Source organism: Benincasa hispida, chromosome 9, assembly GCF_027475165.1.
Source record: "Benincasa hispida cultivar pf3 chromosome 9, pf3_genome.v1.1, whole genome shotgun sequence".
NCBI classification, from domain to species: Eukaryota; Viridiplantae; Streptophyta; class Magnoliopsida; order Cucurbitales; family Cucurbitaceae; genus Benincasa; species Benincasa hispida.
Window position 1 is genome coordinate 13,289,907 of NC_143486.1, and position 13,678 is coordinate 13,303,584.

At 32.1% G+C, this 13,678-nt stretch overlaps 2 protein-coding genes across 2 annotated transcripts; one reads left to right on the forward strand and one right to left on the reverse strand.

Moving 5' to 3' along the window:
- The first annotated feature begins 7,446 nt into the window (after positions 1 to 7,446).
- On the forward strand, positions 7,447 to 8,762 carry LOC120085081 (thylakoid lumenal protein (Mog1/PsbP/DUF1795-like photosystem II reaction center PsbP family protein)). The gene is made up of 2 exons (XM_039040931.2): positions 7,447 to 8,040; positions 8,121 to 8,762. Exons 1-2 carry the CDS (start codon positions 7,665 to 7,667, stop codon positions 8,495 to 8,497), a joined length of 753 nt encoding a protein of 250 aa, XP_038896859.1. The 5' UTR covers positions 7,447 to 7,664; the 3' UTR covers positions 8,498 to 8,762.
- A 564-nt stretch (positions 8,763 to 9,326) lies between these two features.
- Positions 9,327 to 10,775, reverse strand: LOC120086547 (uncharacterized). The gene is made up of 2 exons (XM_090317752.1): positions 10,477 to 10,775; positions 9,327 to 9,790 (listed from the first exon to the last, which is right to left on the reverse strand). Exons 1-2 carry the CDS (start codon positions 10,694 to 10,696, stop codon positions 9,561 to 9,563), a joined length of 450 nt encoding a protein of 149 aa, XP_090173878.1. The 5' UTR covers positions 10,697 to 10,775; the 3' UTR covers positions 9,327 to 9,560.
- Positions 10,776 to 13,678: the final 2,903 nt, after the last annotated feature.

The following is a 13,678-nucleotide window of genomic DNA, read 5'->3' on the forward strand; positions in this document are numbered from 1 at the left end:
TGTCTCAATAAGATTTTTGTAATTAAAATGGTGCGTGGGTTTAAAGTTTTTAATGACCCCCTAATTTTATATTTAATAAGTATTTATCACGAATATAACTAAACGTCAATCGACAAATACCTATTCTTTTAAGTATGAAGTTCAAATTTTCATAAGACATTAGTATAATTGATGTGTCAAATATCAAAAGTAAACATGGTTCAATTGGCATAAAATATGTGTCGCTGACCAAAAGATTAGATGTTTGAATTATTCTATTAGTGTTGAAATAACAAAGACCTTCCGACTTCATATTTATTAAAAAAAAATATATAGGAGAGAAATAGGAATTTCAGAAACGATATTTGGCACATTTCATCCCGATGCATCTAGCAAAACCACACCAAAACCGGTAACATCCTTCCCAATCTGGCAGGCCGCATCGACATACATAGAAGTTCGAATGAGCAAAGGAACTAAGAAGCTCCTCTCTCCGATTCAGATCGTAGCTTCAAACAGTGAGACTAGTGATGGATGGATGGTTCACCAAGGGAAAAATCTTCCCCAAATTCAAGGTGTCTTGCAACAGCCGGTAACCCAGTAATGATTTACGGCCCACCAACAGCTGACCCACCTTCTCTCGGGACGGATGACTTGACTGCCCGTTACCAAAGGACCTCGACCAACCCGAGCCTCCTAAATTTGAAGCGGATCAGATGGTCCCAAAGTCGCCCTATGAGGAATCAATTTAGAGTTTGTTGTGAATTTGAGACGAAATATATAAAATAAAATATAATATTAAAATAAATAGATATAATATAAATATATGAAATAAATAAATATTAAAAAAAATTTAAACATGATATATATAAATATATAAAATAAATAACAAAAGTAAATAAAATAACAAATTAGAGATTTCTCCACTTTCTCCAAACTTTTTGGAATTTTTCCAATGTGGGTGTGTTTTTCAAAACTCACCAAATAACACCATTTACAGGAAATTTGACAAGTACAAGGTGGATTACATGGACACTAAGAATGAGTATTTACAAGACACGTGGACAACACTTTAAAAAAATGGGGGCATGACACATGGTCAATAGACACTAAGCACGAGCATTTAATGGACATTTATACTCTATAATATTTATAATACTCCCCTTTAGAAGCTCATTATATATATATAATATATCGTTAAAACCTTACTAGGAAAAAACCCATTGGGAAAAAAATCCTAGTGAAGGAAAAAAAATACATATTTCATATAATCTAATATTCTTAAAAAGAATACAGTATATTTACTCCCCTCATGGAAACATCACTTTAGATCTCTGAGTCGCCGCATTTCAATGTTGTGCACCAATTTTTCAAAAGTTGTTATATGTAATAACTTCGTAAATAAGTCCGTCAGGTTATCATTTGAACAAATTTGTTGTATAATAATGCCACCATTTTCTTCAAGATCATGAGTGTAGAAAAGTTTTGGTAAAATATGTTTTGTTCAATCTCCTTTACTATATCCTCCTTTGATTTAAGATATGCATGCTATGTTGTCTTTGTATAATATTATTGGAAGATTTTTACTAAAAGACAAACCACATGTTCAACGAATGTGTTGAGTCGTCGATCTTAGCCATACACATTCTCGACTAACCTCGTGCATTGCAAGAATTGCAACATGATTTGAGGAAGTGACTATTATGGTTTATTTCACTGATCGTCATGATATAGCAGTTCCTCCACATGTGAATAGATAACCTGTTTGAGATCTAGTTTTGTGTAGATCAGATAAATATCTAAAATCTGCATAACCAACCAGATCAAAATTCGATTTATTTGAATAAAACAAACTCATATCAATCATTCTCCGAAGATAACAGAGTATATTTTTAATTTCGTTCCAATGTCTCTTAGTTGGAGAAAAATTATATCTTGCTAATAAATTTATTGAAAATGCAATACCTTGTCTTGTATTATTAGTAAGATAAATAAATGCACCAATTACACTAAAATATGGTACTTCAGGACCAAGAAGTTCTTCATTATCATCTTAAGGTTGAAATATATCTTTCATCACATCTAATGAACGAACTTCCATTGGAATGTTCAATGGATGTGTTTTGTCCATATAAAATCTTTTCAAAACTTTTCATGTATAAGTTGACTAATGGACAAATATCTCATATGTTATATATTCAATTTGCAAGCCAAGGAAAACTTTTGTTTTTTTTGAGATCTTTCATCTCAAATTTTTTTCTTAAGATATTATATTACCTTTGAAAGCTATTCAGGAATTCCAATTATATTTAAGTCATCAACATATACAATTATAGTAACAAATAATAACTATGATTTCTTTATAAAAACACATGGACATGTTGAATTATTTTGATATCATTCTTTCAACAAATATCCACTTAGATGATTGTACCATATTCGTCCTAATTGTTTCAATCCATATAGTGATATCTGTAACTTTATTGAATACAATTCCTGTGAATTTAATTTATATGTTTCAAGTATCTTAGATCCTTATAGGATTCTTATCGTTATCCAGAGATCCATATAAATATGTTGCGACTACATCCATGAGATACATGTCTAGATTTTCATCTACAATCAGATCAATTAAATATCTTAATGTAATTGCATCCACCACCAGAGAATACTTCTCCTCATAATCAATACCAGGTCTTTGTGAAAAAATACTGTGCAACTAGTCTTGCTTTATATTCTGTGACCACATTATTTTCATATTTTTTTTCTCATAAATACCCTTTTTGTATCTCACATGTTTGACACCTCCTGGTGTTCAAACTATTGGTCAAAAAACCTGAAGTTTTGAAAGTGCGTTTAATTTTGCCTCGATTGTTTCTTTCCACCGAAGCCAACCATTTCTATGTTGACATTCTTCAACAGATTTTGGTTTAGAATCCTCATTTTCTGATATAATATCAAGAGCAACATTATACAAAAAAATGTTGCCAATATCTACATGAGTTCGGTTCCCTATTTTTCTTGTCATGACATAGTTTATTGAAATCTCATTATTATCTCTAGATATTTCACCTTATTCACTAGTCATATCAATGATTTCTTTATGGGTATTTACATCCTCAACCAAATCTTCTTAACTATTAATTTTTTTTGTTCGAGGATTTTTATCTTTAGAACCCACTAGTCTACCACGCTTTGGCATGTTCCAGACCATTAATGACAACTTGTTTGTTGGGATATCATTTTTTATGGAACATTTGCAGTTGGTATATGTGATTTAGTTACTTTATTTGCATTTACAAATGCATATGGTAATTGATTTGCTATATTTTGCAAATGAATTATCTTCAGAACTTCAAGTTCACATTGATATGTTCGGGGATCTAAATGAGATAATAACGACGAATTCCATGTAATTTATTTTTCCAACTTCTTAATTCCTCCCCCTAATGTTGGAAAATTTGTCTCAATAAAATGACAATCAGCAAATCGTGCAGTAAATACATCACCCTTCAGAGGTTCAAGATATTTGATAATTAATGGGGAAGCATATCCAACATATATTCTTAACCTTCTTAGAGGACCAATCTTAGTACGTTATGGTGAAGCAATTGGAACATATACATCACATCCAAAAATTCTCAGATGAGAAATATTTGGCTTATGGCCATAAGGGATGAAAATCGAACTTGAGATTTTCATAAGCGGTGGAAAATAGATCATTCCAAATTACAATCATGAATGAAATTTACAAATTACGGTTGTAAACAAAACAAACAGCTATGCAATTGTTACAAAAATCACAGCACGATAACTACAAATGAACAAGGTGAAAGCTACAAACATTTGTAGACTTGTCTCCATGCTCCTTCTCATGAACGCTCGAACACAGCAACCTCGAACGCTTGAACAACACGACCGCAACACTGCACGAACACTTCACGCTTGTCCTCAACGATCGCCTCGATCACGAACACTCCAACAAGAACACAAACGACCTCCACAGAACCTCGATGGTGTCGAGTTGAGTATGACACCACCAAGAAGGTTACCTTGGTATTCTCGGTGTGAGAATCCAGAAGGTGGACTTTGTTCGAACTTGGAATGAGGCAGACGAAGGAGAAATGAACAATCGTATACACGATTGGGCAAGTAGGAGAAGACAGAAACCTATCGCATAGATCGATGCCCAATCATTTAACTAAAGCTAAGCGATCGTCTAGCAAAAGCTAAGCGATCGTTTAGCTCAGTGTCTGTCGCCTACAAAACACTACACGGTCGTTTATTAAAACATGTTGTCGCTTAGTAAATCGATATTTACTTGACAAGCGTCCATGAGTTTCTTTTTGTGAGAGAGAAAACTCAAAAACAATTTTCAACGTTTTATAAAACTTTCTAAAATTAGGAAAACAATTTTCCTTTTATCTCACAGTTACCATGAACTACCAATAACCTCCCACTCAATTGGTTATTAGAGAAAAATATTTAATTATCCAATAATTAATATTATTATAAATATAAATGATAACCAACTTATCATATTATATTTATAACTTATAGTTTTAATATTTCATCTCATGAAACATATAAACCATAGTTCTTTTTCTGTTCCATGGTACTTAATGTAAATCTCATTTACATCAATCCTCCTTTAGATGTATCTCATACATCATACCGATTATATCATATATAATCAAAATACCTCTTGTCAATTTGAATATTTCAAATCAACACCAAGAACTAATCCTCAACTGAATCCATTAAACTACCAAGGGGACTTTATGAACCTGTAGCTCGAAGTTCTAACGGTACATGAATAACTAACTAAACTCTTTAGTCACGGGATCCACCATTTGTTAACTGCCAGGCACTTCATTAAAGACCGACAGCTGAACTCTCCTTACCACAGATATATTATGTGTCCATCTTAATCAATCAGAAGTGCAACAACCCTTCACAAATCACTCGTAAGTACATCTAACTCCTTAAGTACCATTGATCTCTCTAATGAACATAAGTCATAGTCCTACTATGGCTGAGTCCTCTCTTCCAAAGAGAAGTTGTGGCCATTACGTTTAAGCCCCGGAATCAGCCCTTAAGGGAGCAATCTCTCTACTTATCCCTGCTTCGAGAAAGGAGTGAATTCCATCTTGTGGATTAAGTTCCTAGCTCCCAGATCAGACAAGTCCCCAAAAAGATAGGCATGTTGAGTTGACAATCTGGCCACTCTCACCCATACTAATCAAAGATCTGTCCTTAAAGACAGGAGTTTCCAAAACACTCAGGATTGAGGTCGTGTCACCCATGGTCGTTTAGGTGAGATACAAGTCTCTAGTATCAACGACGTTATATACAGAGTCTAGTCATCTCGTGGTCCAGGTCTTATACAAACTCTTTGTATAGGACACCCCCGCTCGCACGTCTCCACATGAATAGTCAGGATCTACCACTTGTAGTAGTTTACAATACTTGCAAACCTCTATAGAGTGAGCCGTATCCGTAGTGTCACCAGGATCAGGTATCCCACCTTAATCCTTATACTACAGACCTATTTAGGTTATCACTTAAAGCATGATCCACTTGTATATCACATATACATGCTTAAGTTCACATAAGATAACCAAAGAGCTTTGTTGATTGGATATAAGTAAATGCCATAATTAAATCACACTTATTTTATTCATTAAACAATGTGTATCTTTACAAAACAACGAGACTCCGGGAGAATTAGGACACCAATCTCAACAACAAGCTGATTATAATGATGGGTACTTGTGATAAGCTACTGGCCTAATGCGTACAAGTGATGTTGCATGCAAAATAACATTTCCCCATACAGATGTAGAAAGCTTAGCTCTCATAAGTAATGATCTTACAATTAATTGCAAACGTTTTATAAATTATTCCGCTAAACCATTTTGTGTATGAACATGCATGATGTTCGACACTTCTCCAAATTGACATACAATAATATAAGTAATGATCTTACAATTAATGGTCTTAATTATATAATCAAGAAATTTGGCTCTTAACTTAATTATTTGAGTTGCAAATGCAAGATTTCAATTTGATGATAAGCACATGTTGGCCATCTGCTGGATGTGTCTATTAATACCTTAAAATATCTAAATGTTCAACTTGGTGGGTTAATAGGTCCACATATATCACCATAAATTCGTTCTAAAAGTGCATGTGGTCCAATTGATGGTCAAATTATTAATTTTCCTTGAGAGCAAGCATCACATGATAATTCATTAGATTGAAGAAACTTCTGGCTCTTCAGTGGATGCCTATTTGAATTCCCAATAATCCTCTCCATCATTATATACCCTGAATGACCTAATCTATCATGTCAAATTGTAAATATGTTTGGATTCATGAACTTCAGGTTCATTGTTGCATATGTTTCAATTACTCATATATGAGTATAATATAATCCATAAGATAAAACAGGCAACTCTTTCAGCATACGTTTTTCATTTGAGACAGTAGATATGATAAATAGATATTCCACATTTTTATTATTAGTCTTAATATGATAATCATTGTAACATATATCTTTAAAACTAAGTAGATTTCTCTTTGATTGACTATAGAACAATGCATTGTCAATTATAAATTTTGTTCCTCTAGGCAAAATAATATTTGCTTTTCCAAATCCTTCAATCAGGTTTGTAGAACCTGCTATCGTATTGACTTTTGCTTTCAGCATGTTAGTTTGGAAAAAACATTTTTTACTTGTAAGTATTGTATGTGTAGTTGTACTGTTTACCTGACATAAATCTTTTTTACTTCTTTTTTAGTCACCCGACATATGAAAATGATTCAGGTTTCTTCATTAAAAGAAAATATTTGCAATAAGAAAAACAATATTTGTAATATACAAAGATTAACATCTACTAAGAGAAGAGAATGAAAAAAAAAACATAAAGATGAAAAAGAAAAAAAAACATTAAATCTGGATATTTTTAAAGTCAAATGAAACATTATTCCATCAATTATTCCGATTTTCTCTTCAGGAGATTCAAAGAAGTGCGGCACGTCCAAATTTGTCATATGAGATTGGTTAAATATGACACTATTCTAGTATGCAAAATTTGCTTCCACATTTTTCTCTTTTTCCTTCATGAAGACTTGATAGAGATCAACTACGTATTTTGACGTATGACAGGTATGTGACCAATGCGAGCAACTCTAATGCGACCAACTCCGATGAGCAAGAGACGAGAGAGATGAGTGATTTTGTGAGTAATGAAACAAAGAGAGAGCGAGACGAGCTAAAGCGAGCGACGTAGTTATTTGTGAGTGAAAAAAGAAGAAAAAGTGAGACAAGTTAGAGCGAGAGATATAGTGATTTGTGAACGAAAAAGGAAAGAAGGCGACACGAGCGAAAGCGAGACGCGCGAGTATATTTTGGTAATTTCACTCGAATTTCACATCAGCAAAGGGTCATTCGGCATTTTTTTTTTTCAAAAACTGAGTCATTTCACATTTTTCGCCTAATTTTTTGGTCATCCATCCAACGGACTCAAAGATAATTAGATGTGAATTATTATACTCAACAAAATGTATAAATTCCTCAAATTAAAAAACAATTTAGAAATAAAAAGGAAAAATAATGGATAAGGAGAAAATCTCCTTCGACAAGATAAACCAGAAACCCAAATCCACGAGAATCAACCACTATGGCCACAGCAATCACACCATTGGCGTTCTTCTCCGCCGCCGCCGCATCCACCGGGACAACCGCCCCAAAACCTCCGCAAACTCCGCCGCTACCAAAGCCCCAAATTCCCATCCTCCAATCTAAACCTCCACTTTCAACATCAACTGCCCCAATCTCCATCGCAGCCACCACCATCGCCGTAGCCGCGATCCTGAGCACCACTCCGCCGTCCCTTGCAGACACCGGCGCCGCTTTTAACGTCTATTACGGCACTGCCGCCAGCGCCGCCAACTACGGCGGCCTTGGCGGGAACGCCAGCAAGAAAGACACAGCGGAATACATCTACGACGTGCCGGAAGGCTGGAAAGAGCGATTAGTATCCAAGGTCGAAAAAGGTACTCCAAAATCCTTAAATCAAAACGCTTTATTAGTTCAATACGTTCAGAAAATCAATTTTACCTTCTTGATTCTGCAGGCACGAACGGAACCGACAGCGAATTTTACAATCCGAAGAAACGAACAGAGAAAGAATACCTAACTTTCCTGGCTGGAATCCGGCAATTGGGGCCGAAGGATGTGATTCTGAATAACTTAGCGTTATCTGACGTGAATTTGCAGGATCAGATCGCGAGCGCGGAGAGCTTCTTGGCGGAGGAGAAGAAGGATGAGAATGGACAGATTTATTATGTGTATGAGATCGACGGCGCCGGAACTCACAGTTTGATATCGGTGACTTGTGCGAAGAACAAGCTGTATGCGCATTTTGTGAATGCACCGACGCCGGAGTGGAATCGAGACCAGGATATGCTTCGGCATGTTCATGAGTCATTCAAGACGATCGGATCGTATTAGCTAGCTTTTGTGGCGTCCTCGGAGAGTGTATGAATTTGTTGTTATATGCTTATTCTTGAATGATGGAAATCTGATGCTTATTTTCACCATTCACACTCATCTCTCCCGTCTCTGTTTTTCTGAATTTCATCAAGAATTTTGTTCATACAAACCAAAAGTTTTCGGAGGATAATTTGTATGTATAAATTGATCCAGACTGAACTATGTATATTGACATTTAGCATGGGGGTTTGGATTGACGAGAAGAAGTGTTTTAAAGAGAAAATAATTTTTTTTTTTTTTTTTATATATATATTTTATAAAAGAGGACTAAAATGTGTTTTAAAAACTATTTTGTGAGTGCTGTCGAATACATCAATTTTTTTTCCCACACATAGTATGTGATAATGTTAAATATGTTAGTTAGGAATTTAAATTTGACTCAAATTGGTTCAAACTTTATAACATTAGATGTTCAAATCTTTACTTCCTATTTAGTTGATCGAGTTACCAACCATATAGATTAGCTATTTAATAACTTAATTCATGCATTGTTTTATTTCAAGAGTTATATTAATAAGTATTAATATTTATTTTATTTCAAGAGTCATATTGATAAGTACTAATATAGTAAATACCAAAAAGTTCAGAGTAAAAAATGAATCATTAATTTTTTATGTTGGATTGGCAACCATTGGAAAGTATGTCAAATAAAAAATCAAAACTCTATTCAATTAAGGATTATTAAACCTCATAATTAGTTGAAAAAAATAGAACGAACCAAATCAACCATGGTCAATTACATTACAATAAAACAAAATCAAACATAAAGCATGTGTTACTTGACCAATTAAACCAACATAATATATATAAATTATATACTACTAATTTCCAGGTTTGAGATTCGAATTCTTCAATCCATATTGAACTACGAAAAAATGACCTTGTGTTTGACCGGTGCACACCCAAAAAGAGGAAGTTATACAATGACTTAAATAAATCAACTTAGTACATCCATTAATGTTACAAAATTATCACAATTTTTACAAATGCTATGATTGGCGGAGACCACACTCTAGTCTAGTTAATACAAAGTGAAACCATCATCGTAAGAGACGTGCCATCCCCGACGACAAGGAGGGGCATGTTCGTTGTACTCAGAGCAACAACTCCACCGTCTTTTCCAGTTGTCAGTTCCGGTGTTAGGACGATTAGACTTATCATTCCACTTGTAAACGATCACTCCGGAGTCTTCGCTCCACTCACCATCAATCCCTTGGTGCGGTGGTGACAACGAAAATAATCCTTTCTCCCCTATTAATAAAATCAAATTCGCATACTATCTCAATCTCAAATAATGATTCAATACAAACTTTTTACATATGCACCACGATTTCAAAAGAAGAGAAAATTAGGAAGTTGAATTCCCCATTTTTAGAAAATAATTAAGACAATTTTAGAATTTCGAGTTTTGCAACTAAAATTGAATTTATAAAATTTTATTAGACACGAAATGTGTAGGGACGTAAATTTAACAAATATCCAATGAGTAAAAAATATGTTACACACAAAAATACAAATTTAGCATCAAAGAACTAAAGTTCAATTTTCGAATATATTATCATTTGTATTAAAGAAATATACATGCACTGATTTTTATTAAAATCCAGCAAGAAGTAAAAATGATGGTAAAATATAATTACGGTTATTCAATTTCATTTCATTTTAGTCAATATAGTTAAATAGTTCAATTTTAATTTACATACTTTCGATAATTTTTAAATTTAATTGATGTATTTTCAATAAAATTAATGACATTTTAAAAAACATGTACCAACTAAATATCACACTTGTTCAAATTTTAAAGTAAAATATTGTAACATTTATTGACTAAAATGGTACTTTAAAATGGCATTTAACCAGCTAATTGGCCAAGCCCAAAGAATGAAGAAATCAGAATTAAACGAACGGAAGAGAAAACGTAAGGGTAGGATACGAACCCGTGATGTGGCCATGGAAGGCGCAAGCGGAAGGAGAATTATCGAGATCCGAGTAAACGGTGCGGCACCGTAAGCAGCGTTTCGCGGCGGCGGATCGGAAACTGAAAGAATTTTTCGGAGGGTTGATTGAGTTTGAGCAGGCCATGATTTTTGATCCGCTGGATGATGGAAATCTAAGGCTGTGATTCAAGCTTGGCGCTAACGCCATGGAAGCAAGCATCCAAAATTTGTTCCACGGAGAGAAAATTGGGATTCGGAGGTTAGGGATGAGTTTCAGAGAGATCGGCTGGTGGGGCCGTTACGAGAGACTAAATAAAGCCCACAAACTTTCTTGCGGCCCATTTTGGAGAGAGGATAAATTTACGATAGTACCCTTCTGTTTTTACAATCTTCCAAAAGCACCCCTACACCTTGCATTTTTTTTATATTGTCATTAAAAATCACGAACGAACTCAATTCGATAAAAAGATAAAAAAAGACATTTCCTAAACGTCTTGCTGAAGCACCAATCTCATCAACTGCATTTCATACCTTAATGAAGTCTAAAGTAGAGTTAATCAATCTATAATCTCTCTAGAATTAAATTCAACCACAAATAGAGGAGGGAGATATCAAGAGAAGAGAGATAGTTGAAACTTTCGATAACTGCTTAGACTTTCAGCAACTTGATAGACCACTCTCGAGCAAACTTTTGAAACTCAATACAGATAGGAAATCCAAGAAAATCATGAACCACCCACCACAAACACTTCTCAAAGTTCCACGTTGCATCAACTTTGTATTATTTAGGATTCTTCTTTATTTCAAGATACCTCCAAAATTAATTGACTCATATTATTTAGATTTCTTCTTCTTATTTATTTTTTTTTTCTAAATTTATATATTTTGTTATAATATATGTGGAATGAAAAATCAAACCTCATATATCGAAGCTGGGGATATGAGTTCATATGATCTATTGAGCTATACTTATGTATATATTTGTAAAATCTGATTTCAAACATGCCATAGTAAAATGGACACCTTAATTACACTTGGTTTATTCTATTAATTGTTTTATTACACTTAAATAATATTTATGTAATATGTTATTGTTAATTTTGGACTTGCGAAATACGTCAAAGGCTAGGAAAAAGTCAAACATGAATCTCCCTCAAACAACCGTTTTTTTTTTCTTTTTTTTTAATAATTTCTTCATATTTCTCCCCCAAATTCGACAACCATCTCAATTTTTAGCATCTTCTTCATCTTCTTCATATTATTACTTTATTCCAATTACTAAACAATTTCAGTGCAATATTTCTTTTGATAAGTTAATATATTTTTGTTATTCAATGAAAAATTGAGTTTCCCATGATTTTGTACTGGTTTTATTATTATTATTATTATCTGATTTACAATGGATATTATTTATAAAAAAAGTTTTACAACGATCATTCAAAGGTTATGTATTTAGTTATTTGCTTTTATTTGAAATGATGTATATTATTTTTTACATTGGTCTAATATTAGATGTTTTTTAAAGAAATAATTACAACACTGGTTGTGAAAACCTTTGGGGATTTGTGTTAGAAAAATAAGAATATAATTAATAGTGACGTTGGTGTGCAATAGTGTGACATATTTTAAACTCTTTATCATTGATTTTTTTTAAAAAAATATTGGATGTTTGAATATCAAATTTATTTTGAGTTTTTTCCTTAGATTTACTTTGTGTTATATGTATTCTTATATTAGAATAAGTTGTAAATCTTACTAAAAGTTTAACTAATAAGTTGTACAATTCATCTTAGTATTTAAAATTTTATGATAATTAAAAAACGAAGTTGCATGTCTATAGATAAGAGATTCTTTATCATTGATTTTTAGAAATATTGAATGTTTGAATATCAAATTTATTTTGGATTTGTTTGGTAGGATTTACTTTGTGTTATATACACTCTTATGTTAAAATAAGTTATAAATCTATTCAAAATTTTAATGAAGGAGTAAGTTTATTTCTTTATTTATTTTTTAAAAATATAGAACCAAAATGAAATACGGTTCAAACTATACATAATAAAATAATAGTTTAACATTTCATTTATGTTTTAAAAATATAAAATAAAAAATAGTCACATAATCCCAATTTTTTTTTTTTTTTTCATTTGGAATATTTACGTTTTGTATAATTAAATCATGAAACATGATTCGTTTAGAAAAGTAATTTTAGTTTACGTACATAATATCGACATATATGAAATAATAAGGGAGAAACATATGACATATAATTTTTTTTTATTCGATTATCTTTTATTAATTTTTTATTGTTCTATTAAATTAAACATGGACAGTCATATGTTTCGTAAGATGGACATTACTTTATTTTTTTTACAAGAAATATTACTAGCAAACTCTAACATTCAAGAATAGAAAACATTAAATAAAGATGTTATCAAATAGATTTTAATTTGTTTAACAAATTATATGGTTTAGATATTGGAAAGTTTGTGATAAGAATAAATTTATCATTTAAAAATAAATAGACAAAAAGTTAGTTTAGATCAGAGCACAAACTGTAGTCATGAAGCTTTAAATTTTATTCAATTTAAATTATTGTGAAATAATGTTCAACTCCAGTCATTTGAAAGTGGTTAATTATATATGTAATGTAGTTTTGAAAAAAAAAAAGTTAGGGAAAAGATACATTTCAAATAATCTAGGAAAAAAGAGTATTTTTTATTTTTTATTTTTACTTTTATTATTATTATAGATTTATTGGAATGCATGTACTAATAAAATTTACAAACTATTTTCACAACAAAAAGATTACATACCTAAGTAGCTGAAGCATAAAATTTGCCCGAACAAATTGTTATAAGACTCGAGACGGAAAATCAAAGGTTCTATTGTTTACTACTTGTGTTTTTTCTTTTTCATATTTTGATTAATCCACCAATATATTCTCTAGATTTATTTTTATCTCCAATAAAAATAATACTATTTTAGTCATAGAACTTTAAAATTCGTTCAATATTAATTGTGAAATGATGATCAATTTGTTTAAATTAAAATACTATTGTAGTCATGTTGATATTAATTTTTTTGTGAAATAATGTTCCATTCGTTCCATTTTGGTTATTATTGTAGTCATGGAAATTTATTAGTCTCCATTCCATAAAGATTCTATATCTATTCTATAAAGATTTATTAAGTATAGAGA